Source organism: Callospermophilus lateralis, chromosome 18 (assembly GCF_048772815.1).
Source record: "Callospermophilus lateralis isolate mCalLat2 chromosome 18, mCalLat2.hap1, whole genome shotgun sequence".
Lineage (NCBI taxonomy): Eukaryota > Metazoa > Chordata > Mammalia > Rodentia > Sciuridae > Callospermophilus > Callospermophilus lateralis.
In genome coordinates this window covers 9,232,666-9,258,102 of record NC_135322.1, presented here as the reverse complement: position 1 = coordinate 9,258,102, position 25,437 = coordinate 9,232,666, and the positions used below count along the sequence as shown (strand labels likewise).

Genomic DNA, 25,437 nt, shown 5'->3' with positions numbered 1-25,437 from the left:
CCGGAACCAGAGGGCGCGGGAGGAAACATCGTGAGCAGGAGAGGCCGGAGAACGCGGCTGGCATCTCCTTCTCTCTAACGAGCTATTCCAGGCAGAAGGAACTAGCTTCCCAAACACCCCTGGGACCACAGCCACTGGCTCCCACCTCCACCCGCGGGGGCGCGGCTTCTTTAAGGCTCCCGGAAACGGGCTGATAGTACCGGAAGTGACCCTCTTTATTTCCCCTCTTCACGTGGTGGGAGCGGGAAGTGACGAGCGCGGCCCGGGAGCTGCGGACGCGGAGGCCGACCGAGCCGGAGTCGCGGACGCCGCGGGGTCTCCGGGACAGGTGACCGGGGGAGGGGGCCGGGAGCGCGCCCGGAGAGGGCGGGGCCTGGAGCCCCACGTGAGGGGAGTCGGAGCACGCGCGGGCGGGGTAGCGAGCACTCGGCGGGGGCGGGGTCAGAGTACTCTGCGGGGGGCGGGGACAGGACGCCCACATGGGGAGTCCGAGGGGCGCTGGCGGGGCGGGACGTTAGTGTGTGGGCAGGGCCGGGGCGGGCCGGGCTGCGGGCCGACCTGCAGCTAGGGTGGGCAGCTGGCGGCGAACCCGAAGAGTTGTGCCGGGCTGGGGGCGGAGCCAGGTGTTGCCCGGAGAGCTGAGGGGCGGGACCGGGACGCGGGTCGAAAGTCCTGTGGGCGGGGCCAGGAAGTTTTCCCTGATTTGGAGTGGGTCCGGAACGTTGGCCGGGAAGTCAGGGGCGGACCCGGAGGCTGACGCCAGTTCCAGGGCGGGGTTCTAAGGTGGCGGGTGCCCGGGGGGCGGGGCCGGAGGGCGGGCGGAGAATGCTTGGGGTAGGAACCAGAAAGTTTTGCCTGAGCCAGGGGCGCGGCCAGAGCACTGGCGGGGGAAGCCCTGAGCGGAGCTCGAACCTTGGTTGGGGAAGCCGGGGGCGGGGCCAAGCCTGACGCGCGCGGCGGGGGCGGGAGTCAGGGGCGGGGCCGGGAGTCAGGGGCGGGGCCAGAAGGTTGACCGGGCAGGACGGAGGCGGGGCCATAGCATTGGCTGGGGAAACTGGGGGCCGAGCCGGGAAAATAACGCGAGAGGTGGGGGCGGGTTCAGGCTGTTGCCAGAGGAGGTAGGGGGCGGGGCCGAAGAGTTGGCTGGGAAGTCGGAAGCAGGGCCAGATTAAGGGCGCGAGAATGTGGGCCGGGCCAGAAGTCTGGCGGGAAAGGCGGGGCCGGAAAGTTTTGCCCTGCCCCGGGGCTGGGCCAGAGGGCTGTCAGGGGCGGGGCCGTGGCGTTCACTGCCCGGTGGAGGCCAGAACTTTTCTCTGGGAAGCCGCGGGTGGGCGTGGGAAGTTCTGTCCTGGCTGGAGCGAGCATGCACCGGAGAGGTGAAGCCCAATCCGGAAGCCTCCCCAGTGGGCACCGGAACCCGTTATCAGAATAGTTTCTGGTTAGATAATGAGTCGATCATCTTACGTTTTTTCTGGATGCTGGGAGCGGGCCTAGGGCTTTCCTTGGGAGGTATGGGATTATATTCTCTGAAGAGTTGGAACCGCTTGCGGTTAGGGCATGTTTTTGAAACTTACCTGCGAAGCTAGAATGTACACTGGGATGTGAGTGGCACCAGAATGAACACAGGGAAGTGGCCCTAGAAATTTCTTGTGCAGGTTGGAAAAGGGATGTAGTTAAAACTCAAACTTTTGAGTTTTGTCTGGGCTAAAACTCCCACTACAGGTTGTGGAGGCTGGGCTAGAATCTTCAGTTTGGAAGGAAGCTAGAGGGCTAAGCCAGAACTTCCCAAGGAGGGTCTGATTAAAGAAGTTTTCATGAAAAATCGGTAGGTCTAAAACCGAAGACCGAAGGGGCGTGGTCTTTATTTTTTCCAAGTAAGGGGTGCAGCTAAGACTTGAGCAAAATGGAAATGAAGTCCATAATTCTCTTGGGGTATGGGTATTATTTTGTGTGCATGTCTGTGTGAGGAGTCCCCTATATGGGAGAGAACAAAGTAGATTGGGAGTGCCTTTCGTCTTAGTCATGCTGTTTCCTCTGTGCTCAGGAACCCCTAGTGCTGCTTCCAGATTCTGTGGTGGTTGCTGGGATCCTAGCCACAGCTGGTGAAATGGTGAGACCAGAAGTGGGTACTCCGGAATCTGAGCTTTGGGGAAGGGGCTTGGGAGAATGGGATCCAGGGTCAGACCGGCAGACCCCAGACTGAATTTTCAGGCCCTGGGGTACCTAGAGGTTTTCCTTTCCACCCATCAACTGCCTTCCTGTTTCAGGCAGCCACCCTGGATCTGAAATCAAAGGAGGAGAAAGATGCTGAGCTGGACAAGAGGATTGAGGCTCTTCGGAGGAAGAATGAGGCCCTCATCCGGCGCTACCAGGTGCCCTAGCCCTGCCCTGGGAGACCCCATCCCCTCTCCTCCCCGCAGTGAGTTTTTCTCACCTCTCCCTTCTTTGAAACTTTTCATGGCTTCCCATCACTCTCAGGATGAAAGCCAAAGGCCTTAGTTAGGCATTCCTTCTTTCATTTCTGTCATTCATTCATTCATTTGCAAATACTCACCCAGGTCTTTACAGCTCCAAACCTTTTGTTGAGTGGTGCTGGGGCTGACACCAAGACAGCTTCAGGCCTGTCCTTTCAGGGCTCATAGTTCAGTCATGGAGAAAGCCCTGTCCCCAGTTGGTGATGATACAGGCTGGGCAAGGTGATGAGGGAATTCAGAGGTTTGTAGGACTCTGGGGAGGGCTTCTGATTCAGCCTGGGGGACATTAGGGAGGGTTTCCTGGAAGAGGGGGCTGCAGAGGCCTGAAGGGTTATTAGACATTAGCCAGTTGAAAAGGAGAAGGGCTTGTGTTTCAGGCAGAGGGAACAGTTTGGGCAAATATTTGGACTTGAGAGAGCTTGGAGCTTAAAGCTGCATGGTCAGTTAGGGAGTATTGATCTAGAGAGGTCCACAGGAGCCAGGTCATGTAAGGCCCTAAATGTCACCAAGCTGAGAGTTTGAACTTTCTCCTGAGGGCACTGGGGGACCATAGAGAGCTTTGAGCAGGAGTGGGACTCTGGCTTTTTAGAGAAGCTTCTCTGGCTGCTGTGAGTTAGTGGAGGGGCAGAGGTGAGAGAAGCCAGAGATTGAGAAGGAAGGTGGGGCAGGAGCTCTGGTGGGAGAGGAGGTGCCTGGCGCAGAACTGTGGTTGAGGGACTTTGTGACTGAGGACAGTAGAAGGTTGGGGGAGAAAGGGAGGATCCAGAACAAAGCCCAAGAGTAGGCAGTGAGGTTTTCCTGGATGTGGGACCTAGGAGGAGCAGTGGACCTCATTTATTCATTTTTCATGTGTCCATTTGTTAAAAAATACTAAGTTTTGGCATGTGTCAGGCAGTGTTCTAGACTTGGGATATGCATCTGTGAACAGATATCCTGTTCCCTGGTAAACAGGGGATGAGAAGAGGAATAATGGTGGGGAACTGATTTCTGCAGGGGTTCCGGGGCTGCCTTTCTGAGAGGAGGCATTTGAGTAGAGACTGAGGAGTTGGGGGAGTGAGGGACTCTGGGAAAGCTGGCAGGGGAGCCAGCTGGTGCAAAGGCTGTGAGGCAGATCTTGACCTCGTATATTCTAGAAACAGAATGGTAGGGCCAAAGGGGATGGAGAGAGACAAGGCCAAGCATGGGAGGGGATACTGGGGCCCACAGACTGAGGAAGCCTCTGTTCCTTGCTCAGAGGTGGGCATCTTGAGAGATCCTAGAGGGGAACACGACGGGGTCTGAGAGATGATGTTGAAAGGGACCAGCTTTCTTGTTTAGAGCTTTGGAGGGAGGGCTGGGACTAAGATGCAGAGGAATTCAAGAGGCTATGGGAGTCCAGCAGGTGGACAGGGCCCCTGACATTTCTTCTGCCCTGCATGTTTGTGCCCAGGAGATTGAGGAGGACCGTAAAAAAGCTGAACTCGAGGGTGTAGCAGTGACAGCCCCTCGGAAGGGCCGCTCAGTGGAGAAGGAGAATGTGGCGGTTGAGGTGGTGAGCTTGTCACCAGCGTGGAGGACTCCTGAGGATGGCGGGGAGAGGGTTGGGGCCTGGGATGAGAAACTCCCCAGCTGCTCCAGACCCACGGATGGCTTGTACCTATTGTCCCCTCTGGGCCTGGTGTGTCCCAGTCTCCCTGTCCAGTGACTGTACTTTCCCCTCCTCCCTCTTCCAGGAGAAGAACATGGGTCCCTCACGGAGGTCTCCTGGGACCCCTCGGCCCCCAGGGGTCAGCAGGGGCGGGCGGCCCCCTCCCCAGCAGGGAGGCCGGGCAGGCTTGGGCCGGGCATCCCGCAACTGGGAGGACAGTCCTGGGGAGCCGCCTCGAGGAGGAGCTGGGGGCCGTGGCCGAAGGGGCCGGGGCCGGGGGTCTCCTCATCTCTCAGGAGCCGGAGACACCTCCACCTCGGACCGCAAATCCAAGGTAGGAACCAGGCAGGTCGGAAGCTTTTGCCGTCCTCATTCTGTTTTCTTTGTCGTCTTGTTTCTCTCCATTCCTTCTCTCAGGGCTGTTTCCCGTTCTCCATGCTCCACCCTCAGCCCCTGCACCTGGGCGCTCTGCAGGGCGGTCATCCGCCTCTCCCTGCCTCCCCTCGCCCTCACGCTGCTTGTTTCTCCCCATCTCTTTTTCCTCTTTCTGGTGCTGTCTGGTGGCTGCTCTTGTCTGGTGGCTGATGTGCCCAGGCTGTTCCGGGTTTTCTGTGTCTGTTCCAGTGGTGGGATGCGAGCGTGGGGTGTGGTCTTCCTGGCACGCAGGTGGGCTGGTGGGACGTGTCTAGCTCACAGCTTGCCTGGATGTGGTACAACCTGGTTCTGTTAGTTACTTGTCTTTGGCTGCTTACTTCCTTCTGTGAACTTGATTCTCTCTCATGTAGGAATCGTGTTTAGATTTAAAGGTTACTATAAGTTGCTGGGTGCACTGGTACATACCTGTAATCCCAGTGGCTTGGAGGCTGAGGTCAGAGGATCACATGTTCAGAGTCAGCTTAAGCAACCTATCGAGCTGTCCTAAGCACTTTTTTTCATATCCTGTTAGTACTTACACACTTAGCCGCATGTCGCTACAAAGACCGGGAAATGAAAAGGTCATCTCCAGCTGTTTTGTTCTTACCTAAAATTTTGGTACTGTGGAAGAAGAGAATGGGCTGGGAGGTTACTAGTTACTATTGTCATGACCATCATTATTACTATGGCAGTTAGGGTGTGGGGATCCCCAGCACTCTTGACACCAAACTGCCAGTTTCAGTGATTTGCTGGAAAGACTCAAAAGCCTCAGAGTATAATTGGACTCAGGCTCAGATTTATTGCTGTTTTTTTTTTTTTTTGGTACTGGGGATTGAACTTAGGGGCACTCAACTACACCACTGAGCACATCCCCAGCCCTATTTTGTATTTTATTTAGAGACAGAGTCTTACCTGCGTGCCACTCACCGAGTGCCTTGCTTTTTGCTGAGGCTGGCTTTGAACTCGCGATCCTCCTGCTTCCGTCTTCAGAGCCACTGGGGTTACAGGTGTGCACCTCTGCACCTGGCTGTTGCTGTTTTGACACAAAGCAAAAGCCAGGGGAGGAGGTGCGTGGGTGAGGTCTGGAGGCAGCCATGTTCCCTGTGGAGTTAGGGTGCGTTGAATTGTGACTACGTCTGTCTACCAAGGATGCTCAGGAGACACTCAGTGCCCTGGCCTCTTGGAGGCTGGGGCTCCCTGCATACTGTATCTTCCAGAATCCCAGACTCACAGGAGATGGGGCAGGGGCTGCAGCATCTCCCATACTGTTGGCAGAGTCCAGACGCATCGAGTCACCCTCCCTGGTTACAGTTGACTGGGAACACACCTAGAATGATTCCCAGATGCCAGCCAGGTGCTATGCCACCTGCCTGTGCCAGGAGAGCGGGCCAGGTGCTGTGCCACACTTTTCTGTACAGCTATAGCAGTTCTTCCTGATGCTGGGTGTCTTGACCCCGTATCCCCAGGAGTGGGAGGAGCGGCGGAGACAGAACATTGAGAAGATGAACGAGGAGATGGAGAAGATTGCCGAGTACGAGCGCAACCAGCGGGTCAGTACCACAGGGTGCCAGGCGAGCACTGCTGCCTGATTCCTGGGAGCCAGCCAACCCTGCCTCTGCCTGTAGGAAGGGGTGCTGGAGCCCAACCCAGTGCGGAACTTCCTGGATGACCCCCGGCGACGCAGCGGGCCCCTGGAGGAGCCAGAGCGGGACCGCCGGGAGGGTAGCCGTCGACATGGGCGCAACTGGGGGGGCCCTGACTTTGAGAGGGTGCGCTGTGGCTTGGAGCACGAGCGGCAGGTGAGTGCTGGTAGCTGAGTCCTTGCACTGCTCTCTGGGCTGAGTACACATGTGCACCAGGCATGTTGGGGACCAGGATAGGTCAAGACTCTCTTTTTGGACTGGGATCATTGTTTGTTTTTAAGGATTTGTGTCATGCTTTCTTTCTTTTCCTTTTTCTTTTTCTTTTTTTTTTTTTTTTTTGGTACTGGGCATTGAACCCAGGGACACTAAACCACTGAGCCACATCCCCAGCCCTTTTCTGTATTTTATTTAGAGACAGGGTCTTGCTGAGTTGCTTAGGACGTCGCTAAATTGCTGAGACTGTCCTGGAACTTGAGATCCTCCTGCCTCAACCTCCTGAGGGGCTGGGATTATAGGCGTGCACCACTGTGCCGGTTCTTAAGGCAAGCACTCTACCAACTGAGCTATATCCCCACCTACCCCCAGCTCTCTTTTTTTATTTGTTTATTATTACTTTTTAAAAATATTTTTATTAGTTGTTGATGGATCTTTATTTTATTTATTTATTTATTTATATGTGGTGCTGAGAATTGAACCCAGTGCCTCACATATGCTAGGCAAGCGCTCTCCCACTGAGTCCCAGCCCCAACCCTTTTATTTCTTATTTTGAAACAGGATCTTACTAAGTTGCTGAGGGCCTTGCTAATTTGTTGAGGCTGGTCTTGAACTTGTGCCTCTGCTGCCTCAGCCTCCCCAGCTGTTGGGATTACAGGCCTGCACCACTGTACCCAGAATGTTTTTCTTGTTAGGGCCAGTTTCCCCTTATTCTTTTTTTTTTTTTTTTTTTTGCGGGGGGCGGGTGGTGGTTACCAAGGATTGAACTCAGGGGCACTCGAGCAGTGAGCCCCATCTCCAGCCCTATTTGTATTTTATTTAGAGACAGGGTCTCACTGAGTTGCTTAGTGCCTCACTTTTGCTGAAGCTGGCTTTGAACTCACCATCCTCCTGCCTCAGCCTTCTGAGCGGCTGGATCCCCTTATTCTTGATGATGTGGCATTTATAAGGCTCTATCGACACATTGTGCTAGGAGAAGGGTGAAGGGTGGGGATGTAACCAGAGAGGGGAGAGTCAATTCCTTGTACTTACACCTCGACAGTATTGGTGGTTTTGGCAGTCCCACACGGCTCAGCTTATAGAGTTAGGTTATAGGGTTCATGTGTGTTTTGGGGTTTTCTTTGATTCCGACATCAGTGTTGTTTACTGGGCACCTACTGGGTAGAAGCACTGCTCTATTTCATTTGTCTTCAAGGTGCTGGGGATGAATCTGGGGCCTCACACCAGCTAGGCAGGTGCTGTGTGACTGAGCCTCTCTCCTAGCCCCCAGGCACCACTTTAGATGCTGGGATGAGTTTTAATGCAAACATATAGGCCCTGATAAGTTGACAGCGATGGGAACCAGCCAGATGGAAATTTGGTTAGAGGCCAGGAGGCAACAAATGTTGCCACCAGAGGAGCCCAGCAAGGTGACGATTGGGGATGCTGTTTAAAGAAGAGATGGGAGAGCCTCTTTGAGTCTACCTGAGCTGTTGTACTGCTGCTTTGTCACCTTGAACCAGTGACCCCACCTCTGAGTTCAGTGGGGAGGGAAAGGGAGAGGAATAGACCCTGACTGCCTGTGGCTGGGGCAGGGCCGCCGGGCTGGCCCAGGCTGTGCTGGCGACATGACGCTGTCCATGACGGGCCGGGAGCGGTCAGAGTACCTGCGCTGGAAACAGGAGAGGGAGAAGATTGACCAGGAGCGACTACAGCGACACCGCAAGCCCACGGGCCAGTGGCGGCGGGAGTGGGATGCTGAGAAGACTGATGGCATGTGAGTCTGCGCCCTGTTTGCCCGCCCTGGGCTGTTGCCCCTCCTTGCCCTGACCTCTGCCTCCGTTGCTTCTCTGTTTCCTCACCTGGGCTGTTGGTGATGAATGCTGTAGTTTGTCAGGTCTCCATGGCACACACGGGCCTTCACGGGCCACCCTGCTCAACTGGTCCAGGCTGGATGTGAGCCTGTGGGTGCCCTGGGGCTCAGCTCCAGATCAGGTGTAGCTCAGGTGTGCTGAGACAAAATCCTTTTTTTTTTTTCTTTAAGTGAGAGCCAGCATTAAAGGTGTGGTTGCACAAACCTGTAATTTCCATTATTCGGGAAGCTCAGGCAGGAGGAGCCTGAGTTGGAGGCCAGCCTGGGCCACCTAGTGAGACCCTGTCTCAAAAAATAAAAGGCTGGGAACATAGGTTAGTGGTAGAGTGCTTGTCTAGGACACATGAGCTGTGGGTTCCATCCTCAGAAACCCCCCCCCCCCAAAAAAAAAAAAAAGAAGATATAGATCTATGGAAACTTCTGGTATAGTCCAGTAGAGCAAGGCACAGAGCATGGGATAAAACTGGAGGTTGCTGATCTTTAAAGAATACCATTCCTCACCTCTTCAAGAATTTTCTGCTTGGCTCTGGAAGTTGGTCCACATGATAGTGACATAGTGATGCTCTGGCTTTAAGTTTGAACACACTCCATATGTGTTCATTCTGGGGTGTGGGCAGAGGGCAGCAGCTGCCTGGGGAGACAGATGTCCTGGTGTTGGCGGACAGACAGGTGACAGAGACCCTTCCTCATTGTTAGTCAGCAAGGAAGCAAGCTCTGCCCCTCCAGTGTTGCGCAATGGCTTTGTGGCTTAGGGTGTGGATGTAAATTTTATTTTTGAGGTGCTGTGGCCTGAGCTACCTCCTGACCCTAGGAATGTAAATTCTAAGGTCACCTGGGCATGAAAGACCTTTCTGGTCGCCCCTCTGTCCTCTCATCTTGCAGCTTCCCTCTGTCCCACTGACTTGTCCCCAAGCAGCACACATCCTTGCATCAGGCCTGACCCTGTCCTCCTCTGGGCTCAGAAAATATCCACCTTAAAGCAGCATTGTCATTGTCATGAGGACCAACTTCCATAGCCAGGCAGAATGTTCCGGAAAAGCCCACGAATGACAGTCTGATGCTCTGTCCTTTGCTGCATTGGAAGTTTTCATTCACCTATAATGTTGTTTTGTTGTCTTTGGTTAAAGAAAAAGAGGACTTTGTCTGTTTGCTTAGTGGTTAGGAACATCATTATTATTAATTTTATTGGATCATGAGTCAAGCTTTTGCAAGTGTGAGAATTATTTAGATATTTTAGCTTATCCTTCTAAGGGATAGGTAACTGGACTTTTAGGGAGACAGTCTCAGGTTTAAGAAAGGAAAAATAATTATTTTTGTGTGTGTCCCCAAAGCAGTCTACAACAGGTGTAATGAACACACTTGCAGTGATTTTATCAGATGCTTATCAAGGCCCCCCTGTGTGACATGGAAGGTTCTAGGTGACAGGGATCTAGCAATGAATAAAATGTTTCTGCCACTAGACTTGGAGTCCTGTGGGCAAGATGGGAGGGGGGTAAATCTGATTTCGGGTCATAAAGAATAATGAAGCAGAGGAAGGAGAACATGAACGGGAGTTTTTATTTTAGTTTAGATAACACGTAATAATACGTTCCTGTAGGTGGGGTTCAGGAAAATCTCTGTCTCTAGAGCTAAGGCCTGAAGGAGGCCAGAGAGTGAGCAACAGGTGTAAAGGCCTGAGGCAGGAGCCAGGAGTGCTTGGAGAACTTGCTTCGTTGGCCAGGTGAGAAAGAGAGAGTGTGACAGGAAGTGAGGTTCAGACAGGTAGCTGGCGATCATTATTTTGTGGGGGTCTGTTGAGACCCATTGGTATTTTTATCTGGGGGGCCAAATTCTCAATTTTTTTTCTTTCTGTGGTTATCAGTAGGATGTCAGGTTGCCTCAGGCATCATCTGATCCTGTCCTCTTCCTAGTGACCCTTTCTGGTTGCCCCTCTGCCTCTCATCTGGTTTCTGACCCTGGCCTCCAGCACTCCCCCTGCTTCCTCATTCCTGCGCTCTCTGCTCATCCCTGCTCTCTTTCCCAGGTTCAAGGATGGCCCAACCCCTGCCCATGAACTGTCCCACCGCTATGGTGAGTGGTGTTCTTGGACCGGCCACGACAGTGGCTGGACTGGGGGTTGGGTGGGAAGTAGTTTGCGCTGTCTCCCCTCCCCTGCCTTCTTCAGGTTCTGTTTCTGTTGCAGATGAACAGGCCTGGGCCCGGCCTCCCAAACCTCCCACTTTTGGGGAGTTCCTATCACAGCGTAAAGCTGAGGTCAGCAGCCGCAGAAGGAGAAAGAGCAGCCGACCCCAGGCCAAGGCAGTGCCCCGAGCCTACAGGTGGGGACACCCCTTCCCGCAGCATGTGCACATCTCTGGGGGGTCGTTTTTTCCTTAGACTTGGGTGGGGCTGTGTGTCTTGGCCTCATCTATCTCTAAGGTGCTTGGTTTGGCGTCTGGGGTCTGAATCTTGGCTTCATCATTCATCTGTCCTCTCCTCGCTTTGCATTCATCTCTGCTGCCACCTGGTTCCCCTTCATTTCTCCTGTTCCCTGATGGTTGGGGACACACATCCACCATTCCTTTTTCAGTGCTCTCTGGACACCTCTGCTCTGGGGAGGAGTGGGCAGTTGGAAGTCCCTTCCTCTTGTCCACTTGAGGCCTCACCCCTTTCCTTCTAGTGACCATGATGACCGCTGGGAGACAAAAGAGGAGGCAGTGTCCCCAGCCCCTGAGGCCCCACAGCCCCCGTCCCAGGAGGAGACACCCATGCAGGTAAGGCAGGGCAGGGGGTGTGGGGCTCAGGGCCATGTCCTTTCCCTGACCTACTGTGTTCCCTGCAGCCTCCAGAGCCACCTGCTCCTGCCCACCGGCCTCCTGAGGATGAGGGGGAGGACGAGGAAGATGAAGAATGGGAGGATGTGAGTGAGGATGTGACTGAGGACGAGGAGGAGGAGGACGAGGAGGAGGAAATTGAGGAGGAGGAAATTGAGGACGAGGGCACTGAGGAGCAGGAGGAAGAGCCAGCCCATGAGCATCAACCCCAAGAGGCCCAGCCCTCCGGCGGTGCCCCCAGCGAGCAGGCCGAGCAGGCGGAGGAGGCAGCGCCTTCCAGGGCTGAGGATCCATTTCCCCAGACGCCTGCCACGCCTTCCACCCCCTTCTCACCACCTGGTGGCCACCAGCCTGTGTCAGATTGGGGTGAGGAGATGGAGCAGAATTCTCCCCGGACCACCCACCCGGCTGGTGCCCTCTCTCCGGGTGAGGCCTGGCCTTTTGGGAATGCATGAAGCCAGCTGCCTGTGTGTGCGCACAGGGGTATGATGGGCCTGGGGACCCCATGCCCACGGTGCTGGCTGCTGGGGAGGGCAGTCCGTGTCCCCTCTGTGCTGTCATGCCCCTGTCTCTAGAGTACCCACTCCCAGACTTCCCCGGGTCCTCCAGAGCCCCTCCTCAATAAAGAACTCACATCCTCAAATGACATTCCCCTAAGTGTGTCCTTAAGGCCCCTCTAACTCCCCTTGGGCCTCTTCTCTCTGGGTGGGGAGATGTTTGGAGGGAGAGGGGGCTTGACTGGGCCTCCCCTTCCCCAGGAGGTGACCAGCCGGCCTCTGCCTCCCTGGAGAGTGGGCACAATCTCCCCGGAGCCCAGAAAGCTGAAGAGGAGGGGTCTGAGGCAACACCAGGTGGGGGTGTGCATGCAGTGGGGGAGGTGGCGTGGCCTGCCTTCCCCTCTGGGTGGCCAGGGAAGGGCTTGCGGTGGAGCTGTGTGGCAGCAGTGGGGCCTGGGTGTGAGGTTAGAATGCCACCTCTGGGGTGAGCCTGAACACGGCTGGCGTTGAGGAGGGGCTTTAGGGCCACAGGGATGGTCCAGCAGGGGAGACAGCAGCAGGGGATTAGGATTCATAAGAATTTAGGAGTTAGAGGTCAACCCCAGACTTAAGGAAAGCAGTGGAAAAGTAATGAGGTGGATTTACTCTCTAAGGGAGGACCTAAAGGGCAGGATTCAGAATTTAAACTTGGCCCTAAATATTGAAATAAGAGTTGGGGGTGGGAGTGTAGCTCAGTGGTTCTGGGCTTATTTTACTTGCAGGAAGTAAAAACGACAGTGGGACAGAGTATGGGATTTATCTGTGAGTGGGATATAGAGTTTGGGGGTGCAACCCTGTGGTGGAAATTAGAATAGGGCCCAATTCGATTTTGACCCCTGCAGAGTGGGAGCAAGAGGCTGAACCCCTTCTCTCCATCATTTAGTGGGAGCCATTTTGAACCAGTGATAGTGTCCCTCTCCCCAGTGGAGTTGGATTAGGATTTGGGCCAGAGCCAAGGAGGGACCGTTTAGAATGCTGGATGGTGGGGATGTAAGGGAATGGAGGGCTGGTCCCCTGGGGCTTGCTTGATGGAGGATGCTTAGGGATGGGGATGGGGCTGAGCTGAGCTATCTTTGGTCACGTGTTGTCTGGATCACCCTGATCTCATGCCAGCATTTCTCTCTTGTAGACAGGGTATATGCTGCCTCGTGGGTCCACTGAAGATTAAGACTTCCTTGGCCCCTAAACCGCTTAGTGCCCAGCCGGCTGCAGCCAGGCTGGATTGGGATGAGGGGCATGGCCAGATGGGGGAGGGTGGCCCCGGAACTAGGGGAAGGCAGGGAGTCTCTTTCCCCCTGTTGACAGCCCCTTCTCTCCCCAGAGGTGGGCCCCGAGGGCCAGGAGACGGCGGAGATCACGGACTTCCAGAGGGTGCGTTTCTGCAAGGTGGTAGCGGCTGCTCCACCCCCAGGGGCCGCCCGCTGAGCGCATCCGCTGTACCTGGCATCAGTCCTCTGCACTAACCTCCCACCGCCTCTGCTCCTCTGCTTCTGCCACACTCCCGCCAGGAGAGGGTTAAATGTAAGGGGGGAGGAGCCAGGGTCACTGTAGAGGGCGGGGCCAGGGCAGTAGTGTAAATTTGGTGAGGATTCTGTCCAGGCCCTGCTCTTGGGGGACACCGTGGGAAGGCTGAGACGCCTCCGAGTTAGCGCCCCCAGGAGGCCGTGCGGGCTAGGTGCCAGCCTCCTGGCCGAATTTCCCGTCTCCAGGAGCCTACATCTGGGGCTTGGCAAGTCGCCGGTGACTCCTCCGCAGGACTTCAATCTCTAGGGCACCGGCCCGTCACTATTAAACGCAGTGCTTCCGCTGACCTTTGAACTGCATTTGTGGCCGGGACGGGCTGGGTTGCTCTGCTTGGCGGGCTTTTCTCTGGAGAAAGAGACGGGATAAAGGGGTCTTCCTTCTCCCCCCTGATTCGTCTTCCCTCCCCTCCCGCAGGCCTCCCTGAATTCCTGAAGACGCTGCTGGGAGGGGACTGAAGCTTCCCCGCCTTGATGGGGAGGGGGCGGCAGGAGGGGTTCTATCTGGATCTCCGGGCTGGGTTCTCTCCTCGGAGCCCCTGGGACCCCACGGCTGTAGGGCGAGAAAGGAACTGAGAGTGGTGGCGGAGTTGCTGGGGGAGGGAGAGATCGGGTGAGGGCGAGGTCGGAACCTCGGGGGTGAGGTTAGCCTCAGAACACCTGAAAGGGCAGCCTGACAGGTGGCCGCAGTCTAGGGGCAGGTGGGGGTGCCAGGCAGGGCCCCGCGTCTGGAGGAGTTCGGGTGTGTGCGGGGTGAGCATGTGGGGGCGGAGCGCGGGGGCGTGGTCGGGGTGCAGTTCTGGAGTCGGGCGGAGGGCCTGGGTTGGAGGGCCCCGGCTGGCTCGTAGGCGGGGGACCCCGAGTCGTAGCCGGGACAGTCTGAAGGAGGGCCGAGGCGAGGGTGGGCCCGGACGAGAGCACGAGGCGAGGCTTGAGCCTGACAGGCGGGTGGAAGGCGCGCGCGGGAGTCCGGAGCTTGCGGGGACAGGTGACCGGGTTAGGACTCGGGAGCAGCGGAGGACTTGGGACCGGCTAGCGTGAGGGCGGAGGCGGTGGAGGCCCGCCGCGCGGGGGCGGGCGGTCGCTGACGCGGGGCGGTGCGCGGGGGCGGGGCCTCGCGGGGGCGGGGCCTCGCGGGCCGTGGCGTGGGGCGGGCGGGCCGCGGCGATGCGGGGCACGAGCTGCGTGGGCGGCGGCGGCGAGAGCCCCGGCGGCGCGGGGCTGAGTGAGGGCCCGCGAGGCCGCTGGCTGCGCCTGGCCCCCGTCTGCGCCTACTTTCTCTGCGTCTCGCTGGCCGCGGTGCTGCTCGCCGTGTACTACGGGCTCATCTGGGTCCCCACGCGGCCCCCCGCGGCCCCCGCCGGCCCGCCGCCCAGCGCGCCGTCCCCGCCGTGTGCTGCCCGCTCGGGCGCGCCGCCTGTCCCGGTGCCTGCCGCCGCCTCAGTGTCCTGCCTCCCGGGCGCCCCGGGCGGGCCGCGACCCCAGCACGAATTGCCGCGGAGCCGCCGCCGCCGCCACAGCGACCACCGCCGCAGCCTGACGCCGGCAGAGACGCCCGAGGCCATGGGGGGGCGAGGGCCCGGGTAGCCGCCCCTTCCACCCGGACCCGATCGTCGTCAGCCCTCGAGAGCCCCGTGCAGCTCGCCATGGATGGATGCCGTCCCCCGAGGGTCCCGGGCTCTCGGTGACATCGACTAGCGCCTTCGGAGCTGTCATCCTGAAGAATGGGGGGCAGCGGGTGCGGGCTCGGGCCTCGCCCTGTGCAGCTCTCCTGCCGCCAGGCCGGTCCTCCTCCAGCAGGCAGGCCCCCTCCGACCTCCCCTCCTGGCCTCCCCTGTGGGATTCTGAGCACAGAGCCCACAGCCCACCCCGCTTCTCCCCGGATCCTCGTGCCCGGCTTCAATAAACTCTAGCCCTAGCTGCCTCGTGCTGTGTCTGTGGTGTTAACGGAGATGCCTCCTCTTCCAAATCTGAGAAGTCTTTCTGGGGTTTGGCATTTGTCTCTTGCCATGGGTGGGTTTTGTGGGCTTTCTCCCTTCTCCAGGGGGCTCTCTTTCTTTTTTCATTGCCTTTGTGTAAATTTTAGGTTAGGGTGGGGAGAAGAGGCTTATCACTACCAGGGCCACTGAAGGTCAGACAGCATGAAGGACTTTCCAGTTTTTAATGTGCTTGGGACAGAGAAAAGTGCCTTTCTGAAGAAAGAAATTAAAAATAAGTAAACAAAGAGGGTATTCCCCAACAGTATGGGAGACAAACTGGGTTCTGAGAATTGCTGTATTTTAATCACATGTTAGGAACAGAGACTAAATCACCCTGACGCAGAAGGCAGCTGGGAAGAAAGGGTGCTTGCCTTCTTCCAGGAGTGGAGGGTGGACAGAGGTGGCTGTGGGGACTTTCTGCTTCTCTGGAAACCTGCCACTGACCGTGAGTACAGCCTCTGATTGGGATTGCTGCTGCTGAGCTATGGTTGAGAAACTCAGGACAAGCTTCTGGGGAAGGAGTCGGGGTAGTTGAGACCTGGCCCTGGGCAGGGCCTGGGATCCTGCATGCAGGAAGTGGTTTTCCTGTCCGGGCTCCCCCCTCAAACTGGAGACTCTCCCAGGAGAGTGAGGCTGCGCCTCTCTCCCAGATGGATGATTTGGTCCGAGGACGTGGAGGAGAGGAGTGTCAGTTACTCATCGGGCCCCAGCATTCCCCAGAGGGCGACTTGGTCAGAAGTGGAATGCAGGAAGCCAGCGCTCTACACTAGCCAGGCTAGACGGTGTCCAGGGGCACAGATTTGGGGCTGAGTTGCCCAGATTCAAATCCCAGGTCTTCCTCTTGTTGCCTATGTGACTTCAGGCAGGTTACTCAACCTCTCTGGTCCTGTAAAATGAAGAGGACAGCACTTACAGAGCTCCTGTGAGGACTCCATAAGCTAGTGACCTAAAGCCCTCAGAGCAAAGCCACATGTTCTCTCTCTCCACCACCTCTGTCCCTCGGGGCTTTAAAAACCACAGCTAGGCTCCCACGGGATATCCAGGCCTGGACCCAGCAAGTAGTGAGTTCAGGGGAGGCTCTGCTCCAGGCTGGTCCCCTCTTTCTAGTTTCTAACTTTCTTGGCTCCAGTTGTCACCAGTCTCCTGCTCTGTCTGCATCTCCTCGCCCCCGTGCTGTCTGTCTGCACCGTCTGTCTCTCTGGTGTCTCTCCATGTTGTCTCTGTCACCGCTCTTCCCCCTCCTTCCCGCCCCCTGCTCATTTCTCCCTTGGTCTCAGCCTCCACACCTCTGGCTCCTTCCCTTTCTTTGCTTCTCTTCCCTTCTCCCTCTTCTCAACTTCTCTTTCAGTCCCTCCCTTAATCTTTCATTTTACAAAACAACAACAGTTTTTTTTTAAGCAGGTACCCTGTGCAAGGACTTACAAACACTGGAGCACAGCACGGAACAGAGCAGGCTCTCAGAAGCCCATGATGCATATCATCAGTAACTCATGTGTGTTACGCCAGGTAGCCACAGCACAGAGGAAAAAATGAAACAGCAAAGGTGGCAGGGGAGATAGGGGAGCTGGTTACTGGACTTGGGAAGGCAGATCTCTGGGGAAAGATTGCTCCAGGCCAAGGCAAGTGCAAAGGCCCTGCGGCTGGAGGGGCTTGGCTGATTACTGACCAGCAACAGGCAAGTATGGCCAGAGCAAGAGGCAGGAGGTGATGGAGGGCAGAATGCTCATGGCCTTGTGGGCCATGGTAAGGACTTTGGTTTTTACTTGGAATGAGGCAGGAGCCGTAGGCAGCTTCTGAGCTGAGGAGGGATGGTGCTGACTTGGATATTGGCCACCGCCTCTGGCTGCCATGCATTGGGGACCCTCGGCACCACAGCCGAAGCTGGGAGCCCAGTGAGGGGATGCTGACGGGAGAGGGAGAGAAGAGGTTCTTTCAAACCTCTCTGGATGGTGGTAAAATATACATAAATTACCACTTTAAAGTCCAAGTTCAAGGGCATTGAATACATTCCCAGGGTCTTGCACACTGCTGTCTTCCCACGCTGCAACCCCTGGTCCCTGCCTCCCTGGCCACGCCAATCTACTGCCTGTCACTCTGAGTTGCTCCGCTGCACACATCCCACATCCTTGGAATCCTACACCAGGCCATCTCTGGTGTCCTGCTTCCACCCTGCAGCACTGTGGCTTTGAGATCCAACCTGTGACCCTGTGTATCTGCTCACCACTAGTCTCCATGGCTGAGCAACATGCCACCATACATGCAGACCAGATATTGTGCATCCATCCATCAGCTGGACTTTTGGGGCTTTTTCTTTCTGTCCTTTTTTTTTTTTTTTTTTTAATGGGGGATTGAACTCAGGGACACTCCACCACTGAGCCACATTCCGGCACTATTTTCCGGCACTGAATTGCTTAGTTCCTCACTGTTGCTGAGGTTGGCTTTGAGCTCACCATCCTCCTGCCTCAGCCTCCTGAGCCACTGGGATTACAGGCGTGCGTAACCTCTGTCTGTTCATTGTGAATCGCGCTGCTCTGAGCGCTCATGTGGGAGTTTTTGTTCAAACACATTTTTAACTCTCATGGATGTACTCAAGAGTGGAACTGCTGTGTCTTGTGGTAAGCTTTTAATTATCATGGAGGAACCATCAAAGTCTGTATATATTTTGAAGATACAACCAACTTGAACTGGTTATGGGATGTCCAAGAGAAGGTCAAGGCTGGGCCCAAGCGCCTGGGGGTGAAGTAGGGAGCCCAGTCTGGGGCTGGGGACCGGGGGACTCTCGGGGTTAGGGTGTACAGTGCTGACCTCCTTCTCATCTCCCCTCCAGACCCTCAGTCCTCTTGCCCATGTCTCTCCTCTCTCTTTTCTCTCCCTCCTCCAATAACCCTAAATTGTATTGATTAAAAAGCGATGCGCCTTCTGCAACCTGCCACTGACTTCCCACCTTTCGCTGTCCAGTGGAACCGCAAAGGGGTCAACTCCTGCCCTTCATAGGCTTTAGGATCTCCAAAGGATTCCAAAAACCCTCCTGTAAGTTTGCCCCCCTGACTCAGTCTCTCGGGGATCATAACAGTCAACAAGGCCTGTGCCAAGCGTTAGGACAGAGCTGGAGACAGACCCCTGAAGATGGTGGTGATGCCCTGTGCGGAGGGGGCAGTGCTGGGGACAAGGGGTGACCAGGAAAGCCCTGGCCCTGCCATGGAGGAAAGACCTGATGGGGGCTCAGGGTGCTGAAGGAATCTTGAAGGAGCTGTGATTCAGTCTGGGCGTCTGAAGCATCTCCTGGAAGAGGCTCCTTAGTCATATTCTATGACTTGTTCTGGAGCCAGACCGCCTGACCACAGCTGTTTCCAGTTATTTTCATGCACAGGGTTGGCCACATCCACAGGCCGCTTCTCCTCAAGACTGAAGGCCAGGTGCCCAGAGGGGAGGCATTACCATTCCCTGGGCATAAGCAGGCCTGGACCCTATTGGTGAACCAGGGCCGTTCCTTCCATCTGATTGGATGAACCCGAGTCACATGACAACCTTTGACTCAGTGTCTATCAAGGGCTGGTTGGTTAAGGTTTGAGTTCCCGAACCATTCACAAGTGCAGGCGGGATAATTATGAAGTTTTAGACCAATCAGGATCCAGTTCTGTATCTGGCCTATCGGAAGCCGAACTGCAAGGGCCGGGGCTGCCAGGAGGGGGCGCGCAAGGGTCCTGGCTTTTGTGGATCCGGGCACCTGGTAAACCCGAGGTGACTTACTCTCAGAGCCGCCAAAGGTCCTGGTAACAGAATCCCGAATTCTTGAAAGCTCTGATAAAATTAAACGTTTTTTGGGGGATAATTTTGTCTCAGTCTCATATGGTGGCAAATCAACAAATATGATATGAACTAAGTATACTGTTTATTTATCCCATTTTAGTGTGAATATTCACACATTTTGCTGCAAATATATTAACATCTGCTGGAGGCAGGATGTGGGCCGGCCGCCTCAGGCCCCTCGGAGCGTTACATAATGTGTGGCACTCGCTCAGAATTGCCTTTCTAAAATTGGAGCAATTCTGAGTTCTGAAATCCATCTGTCCCCGAAGACCTCAGCTAAGGGAGCAAGGACCTGTGATTTGGCACTCTGCCAAACCTAGATTTACTTTAATTATTGTTTCAACATTTATTTAATGGCTTTGGAGAGAAACTAATTTTCCATTACAATTTTTTAAAAATAGAAAATGAAACGTCATTTCACCAAGTTCCTTCTGTTAATGATATGCCATTTTTAGTGGTGTGTGTGTGTGTGTGTGTGTGTGGTGTGTTTGTGTCTGTATGAGTGTGTCCGTGTTGGAGAGGGTGCTTGTGTATGGCAGTATTGCTGTGTGTGTGCATGTTATGTGGGTTTGAGTTTGTGTGTGTGCATGTATGTATTTGATCGTGTTTATGGTGCGAGAGCGTGTGTGTGAGTGTTCACTAGAGGAGGCGGGGCGCAGTGTTTAAATTGGGGGGGTTGGGGTTGGGGTTGTGGCTCAGTGGTAGAGCACATGCCTAGCATGTGTGAGGCACTGGGTTCGATTCTCAGCACCACATACAAATAAATGAATAAAATAAAGGTCCATCAATGTCTAAAAAGATTAGAAAAAAATAAATTTGGGGAGTGCTTGAAATTCATAAGATGAAACAATGTCCTAATTTCAGGCAACCATTTGAGCTTCTGCTTTAGAATTTCAGGAAAATTGTGTGCTTTCAGGCCATCCCCTTCATTCCACTAGGGGGCGCCTGCCCACTTCGCCAGAAAGAAAGGAATCTCCATTTTTGCCACGGAATAGCGGGGAGTTTGGATCCTTGCAGAGATGAGGGGAGGATGGCTGTGGGAGGGGTGTGGAGGGGCGTGCAGGGAGCGGGCTGGTAGCCGCTGCCTTCAGATCACCCCAGCTGCACATAGACCAGCGCTTCTCGGGATGAAAGACTGGTCTCAAGATTCTTTCATGGTTTTAAAAATGACTCAACTGTGTTTTGTTTCTGTGGGTTGTGACTATCAATATTTAGGTATTAAGTTAAGATGGAGGCATTTCATAATACTTATTATTTCATTAAAGAGGAGCTATAAGCTGGGCATGATGGCACAGCCTGTAATCCCAGTGGCTTGGGAGGCTGAGGCAGGAGGATTGCGAGTTCAAAACCAGCCTCAACAAAAACGAGGCGCTAAGCAACTCAGTGAGACCCTGTTTCTAAACAGAATATAAACTAGGGCTGGGGAGGCGGCTCAGTGGTCGAGTGGCCCTGAGTTCAATCCCCGGTTACCAAAAAAAGTAAAAAATAAAAATAAAGCATAGTAGTTAAAAAAAAAAAAAGAGCTATAATAAACCCACTGAGTTTTTCATGATTTGTTAGTTGTAATGACATTTGCCTTTTTTTTTTTTTTTTTTTGGTACTAGAGATTGAACTCAGGGGCGCTTAACCACTGAGAAACCTCCCCAGCCCTTTTATTTTTTAACTTTGAGACAGAGTTTTGCTAAGTTGCTGAAGGCTGGCCTTGAACTTGAGATCCTCCTGCATCAGCTTTCAAAATTGTTGGGATTACAGGTGTGTGCCACCAGCCCCAGACCAACAGCTGGATTCTTGTAACTGTTTGGGGGTTTGGTCTGTTCCAGTGCCACAAGTCATCCAAACTCTGGAAAAATCCACTGATATTTGAGAAAAATGAAAAAGGCAAAGTCTTTGTATTATTATGGAAAGTGTTTGGGCTTCACAGACCCCATGACAGGGTCCCAGGGATCCCCTCGGAGGTCTGCAGGTCCTGCTTTGGGAACTGCTGGTTTGGATGTGCTCCCTGACGCTCATGAGACCCCTGTGAGGTGAGGTCATGGGCAGTATGGTTGGTGGTGAGGATTTTGAGTCTCCTTTCTAGTCGTGACAAGTTTGCTATTTTTTTTTTTTTTTAGTTGTAGTTGGACACAATACCTTTATCTTATTTCTTTTTATGTGGTGCTGAGGATCGAACCCAGGACCTTGCACATGCTAGGCGAGCACTCTACCGCTGAGCCCCAGCCCAGCCCCAGTTTGCTAAACTGACTGTGGTGGCGGTTTGTTTCACGGAAGTATTTCCTTTGAAGTGGGAGCTGTTAGAGTTCATCAGTTTTGCCTCGTCCATTGTAAAAACAGTCCAGGAAAGCTTTCCTGTGCTCTTAATGGATTTCCCAAGAGAATGATTCAATCTCTTGCTTTGGTTTTGCATCCTCAATTGCTCTGAGAGTCCCCTATGGTCATTAAAAGTGCTGTCATGGTTGGATATTTCCCAGTTGAAAATAAAAAGTCCTTCAACAGATTCTGGTCTATAAAAAGTGCAGGCAGAGATTCAGTGGGTGGTGGATGGTGAGCGAGAAAGGAGGAGGGCTGGTTTTTTACCTGCCCAGAGAGCAGAGGTCTCTCAGGTGGAGGTGTTTGGATTGGGGTCCTTCCCCTATGTTACCTCCTCAAAATGCATCCTTCATTAAAGTTCTCAGTCAGTAGAGTGTGAGTTTTGGGGAGTTCCACATCCACAGGGCCATAGGTGGGATTTTGGGTGTGCTTGTTTTGTGTTTGGATACTGGGGATTGAACTCAGGGGCACTTTACCACTGAGCTATATCCCCAACCCTTTTTATTTTGAGACTGGGTTTTGCTAAGTTGCTGAGGCTGGCCTCCAACTTGAGATCCTCCTGTCTCAGCCTCCCGGCACCAGGTGGAGCAGTGAAGAGCTGTCTCTACCGGAACCTCCCCACTTTAAGGTTTTTGGAGACAGGGAGGGGTGAAGAACTGGTCTATCTCCTATAGACTTAAGGGCATCAGGTTCACGTCTAGGTTTCTGTCCTATCCTAGAGCCACACAAAGGTGCCTACACGAGAAAGCTCAGGGCACCCATTTAGTTTTTCTCACCCTCTTGATGTCTGCATTGTTGAAATTGTATGAAGGAATTATTTATGAGGCCGGGGCTGGGGCTCAGTGGTAGAGCGCTTGCCTAGCATGCGTGAGGCACTGGGTTCAGATTCTCAGCACCACATATAAATAAATCAAATAAAGGTCCATTGACCACTGAAAAATAAAAAAAAAAAAAATAAGTATTTATGAGCCACTTGAATAATTTGTGCAAGGAAAAGTGCCATGTTAATTGCTAGATGTTCCATTTCTTCTTCATTCCAATAAACAGATGCCAAGATAACACCAGGAAAATCAAACTCTGGCCAAGAGGACACTATTTAAAGCTTCGAGAGACTTCCTGTGAGAGAACGGGAGACCAGCCGCCAAGCTCTCCCCTGGGGGCTGCTCTGGCTTGAATTTTTCTTTTTCTTTTTCTTTTTCTTTTTTTCCCCCTCCAAAAAGTCATGTAGAAACGTGGTTGCTGTCTTGGTGGCGTTAGGAGGTGAGCCTTCCGGAGGTGATAGGTCATAAGAGCTCTGTCCTCCTGGTGGGGTTAATGCCCTTAGAAAAAGAACAGGTGCTGTTTTACGCCACGTGACAAAGCAGCCCTTCCCTCCATTCCCTCCAGAACACAGCGTTCAAGGCGCCTTCGGAACCTGCCTCGGCTCTGGAACTGAGGTTCTGCCCTTCTTGGGCAACACCCAGACAGGCTGCCAGGCCTTTCTCTGTCCACTCAGTAGTATCCATTCATGAAGGTGGGGTGACCTCACAGCTGCCTGTTAGGCCCCACCTCCCCATACTGTTGCATTGGGAATTAATTTCTCACACGTGAATTTTAAAATTTTTAATTTTAATTGGTTATTCACTGAGTTGTTGAGGTCTCAATAAGTTGCTGAGGCTGGCCTCAACTTTTGGTCCTTCTGCCTCAGCCTCTGGTGTCATTAGGATTACAGGCATGTGCTACTGCACCTAGTTCCTGCACACTAATTTTGGGGCAATTTAGTGAGGCCCTAAGCGACTTAGCAAGACCTTGTCTCAAAATAAAAAAATAAAAAGTGCTGAGGACGTGACTCAGTAGTTAATTGCCCCTGGGTTCAATTCCCAGTACCCACCCACCCCCCAAAATAGTTCGTGGATGGAGGGCAGTGATGATTGTCCCACATCACTAACATGCTTAATGCCATTAAACTGTACCCTTGACGATGGTCATAGTGGTCAACTTTATGTCACATATATTGTACCACAATTTTAAAAAGTAAATAATAAAAAAATGAACCTCTTGCAGAGACAAAGGTGGCCTACTCCCTGCATACACTGGGATATTATTCTGCATCAGACACTAGTTAAAATAAATTGGATATAAAATTTTAAAAATTCATAGAATCAACCTTGTTTCCTGTGCAATATGGGGGCTGCATGAATATTAATAACTGCTACCAGCTTGTTCTGTTCCTTTCAAAAAGAGATCTGTCTTTGAAGTGCTCCATGAACGGAGGGTCTGGTGGGACTCTGAAGGGTAGGGTTGTCGCCAGGCCCCGTGAACATGGCCTTCCAAGGGAAGCCTGTTGTCCTGATTGTCCGTCTGTCACGGTCATGTGTTGCCCTGGTCCTAAAGTCATGATTGACACCTGGTGTTCCTGTTGAGGCTGCACTGGGCAACAGGACACCCTCCCGCACCTAACAAAAGTGGTGGAATAAGAAAAATAAGTGCCTGCAAATGAATTCAAAAGTGATCTGTGCTGGGCCACCCATCCATCCTCCTCTTCCTGGTCCGGTTTGTTTCCTTCTTTTGTGGATCAAACCCAGGGCCTTGAGCAGTCTCGGCCAGTGCCCTGCCACTGAGCCACATCCCCTCCTGTTCTGACTTCCTCTTCCTGTCCATCTGAAGTTCCCACTGAACTGGGTGTCCTGGCTTTTTATTTGTAAGAGAGAAAGTGTTCGGGGTTATCTAAGTCCCAGCCCTCAAGATTGTAACTATTTTTTTTAATTTTTTAGTTGTAGCTGGACACAAGACCTTTATTTTATTTATTTCTTTTTATGTGGTGCCGAAGGTCCAACTCAGTGCCTCACGCGTGCCAGGCGAGTGCTCAACCACTGAGCCACAGCCCAGCCCAAGATTACAACTTTTAATAATTCTGGTTTTCCTTCTTTGATTTCTCTGCTGATGTTCAATGGTTCTCAAATTTGAGTGTGAATCATCCAGAGGGTTTATATTATATATATATATATATATATAAAAAATCGAGGTTGCTGGCATCCAACTCTGGAGTTTCTGATCCAGTGTGTCGGGGGTTGGGGCCAATAATTTGTATTTCTAACAAATTTCCAGGTCATACGGATGCTGCTGGTCTGGGGACCACACTTGGAGAATCAATGCCTTAGTTCAGTACCAAGTTAACAAATCCCATATTAAATTCTTCCTGTTAGCACACCTGGTGTGGTCTCTGCCTGATGATTGGATACTTGCTGTCTTGATACCCTGAGAACATCAGGTAGGGCTGGCTTTACCTCTCCTGGTTTTATCACCTAGGAGGTTGACCCTATCCAGAGGGAGGGACAGACAAAGATTCGACAGTCAGGTGGCCTGCTAGGTGATACATCACGTATTGAGTTTTTCCTACTCAAGGAGTGGGATTGAGTTTATAAACTAGGGCCAGTTTTCTTTTCTTTTTTTTATAGGAGAAAGAACACACAAAATTTATTATATGCCTAAAGTATGATGGTATTAGAATTCTGGTTTTCTTTTTTAATATTTTTTTAGTTGTTGGTAGGCCTTTATTTATTTATTTTTTATTTGTATGTGGTGCTGAGAATCGAACCCAGTGCCTCACACGTGCCAGGCAAGTGCATTACTGCTGAGCTCCAGTCCCAGCTCAGAATCCTGGATTTCTTAAGTAAATTATCTGAAGATCTCTTTGCCCCATTCTCAGAAAATTAGCAACAATAATAGAGGAGAAAATACAACAGACTATGTATCTTCTTTTTTTAACTTTTTATTTTATTTTACTTTTTTTAGTTGTAGTTGGACACAACGCCTTTATTTTTTTTATTTATTTTTATGTGGTGCTGAGGATTGAACCCAGGGCCTCGAAACATGCTAGTGGAGTACTTTACCGATGAGCCCCAGCCCCAGCCCCAGCCCCAGCCCCAGCCCCAGACTATGTATCTTTTATTTTACTTTATTTAATTTTTGTGGCCCTGGGGATTGAAACCAGGAGTACTCTAACACTGAGCTACATCCCCTGCTCTTTTTATTTTTTATCTTGAGACAAGGTCTTGCTAAGGTGCTCAGGCCGGCCTTGAACTTGTAATCCTCCTTCCTCGGCCTCCTGGGGGGTGACTGGCATGCCACTGTGCCCAGTTCAGGTCTTGTCTTTTCATTGCCACTGATGCCCTGAGAACAGAGGGTTGTGATCTCCTCCCATCCCCAGCTTCCAATAACTGAACAAAACAACGTGTCACACTCCACCAACACTTCTGGTCATTTCATC

At 53.1% G+C, this 25,437-nt stretch overlaps 2 protein-coding genes across 4 annotated transcripts; both read left to right on the top strand.

Moving 5' to 3' along the window:
- Window positions 1-239: 239 nt before the first annotated feature.
- Window positions 240-13,036, top strand: Ccdc9 (coiled-coil domain containing 9). Of its 3 annotated transcripts, none has more exons than XM_076838126.2 (14): window positions 240-328; window positions 2,045-2,110; window positions 2,268-2,372; window positions 3,904-4,005; window positions 4,187-4,435; window positions 5,982-6,065; window positions 6,141-6,314; window positions 7,946-8,127; window positions 10,247-10,293; window positions 10,406-10,541; window positions 10,883-10,976; window positions 11,045-11,402; window positions 11,795-11,887; window positions 12,894-13,029. In XM_076838126.2, the coding sequence occupies exons 2-14, from the start codon at window positions 2,108-2,110 to the stop codon at window positions 12,995-12,997; spliced, it is 1,731 nt and encodes a 576-aa protein (XP_076694241.2). In that variant the 5' UTR covers window positions 240-328; window positions 2,045-2,107; the 3' UTR covers window positions 12,998-13,029. The 3 variants fall into 3 exon arrangements, with proteins under 3 accessions (XP_076694241.2, XP_076694242.2, XP_076694240.2); XM_076838127.2 differs by lacking the exon at window positions 240-328 and adding an exon at window positions 720-783 and having other exon boundaries at window positions 12,894-13,036; XM_076838125.2 differs by lacking the exon at window positions 240-328 and adding an exon at window positions 1,519-1,825 and having other exon boundaries at window positions 12,894-13,024.
- A 1,193-nt stretch (window positions 13,037-14,229) lies between these two features.
- Inafm1 (InaF motif containing 1) lies at window positions 14,230-15,010 on the top strand. The gene has a single exon (XM_076838128.1). It carries the CDS (start codon window positions 14,260-14,262, stop codon window positions 14,677-14,679), a length of 420 nt encoding a protein of 139 aa, XP_076694243.1. The 5' UTR covers window positions 14,230-14,259; the 3' UTR covers window positions 14,680-15,010.
- The last annotated feature ends 10,427 nt before the right edge of the window (window positions 15,011-25,437 follow it).

Coding starts and splice junctions, on each gene's coding strand:
- Ccdc9 (XM_076838127.2), top strand. Junction 4,436..5,981: donor CCTCGGACCGCAAATCCAAG/GTAGGAACCAGG, acceptor CCGTATCCCCAG/GAGTGGGAGGAGCGGCGGAG. Junction 6,066..6,140: donor AGTACGAGCGCAACCAGCGG/GTCAGTACCACA, acceptor CTCTGCCTGTAG/GAAGGGGTGCTGGAGCCCAA.
- Inafm1 (XM_076838128.1), top strand. CDS start 14,260: ATGCGGGGCACGAGCTGCGTGGGCGGCGGCGGCGAGAGCCCCGGCGGC.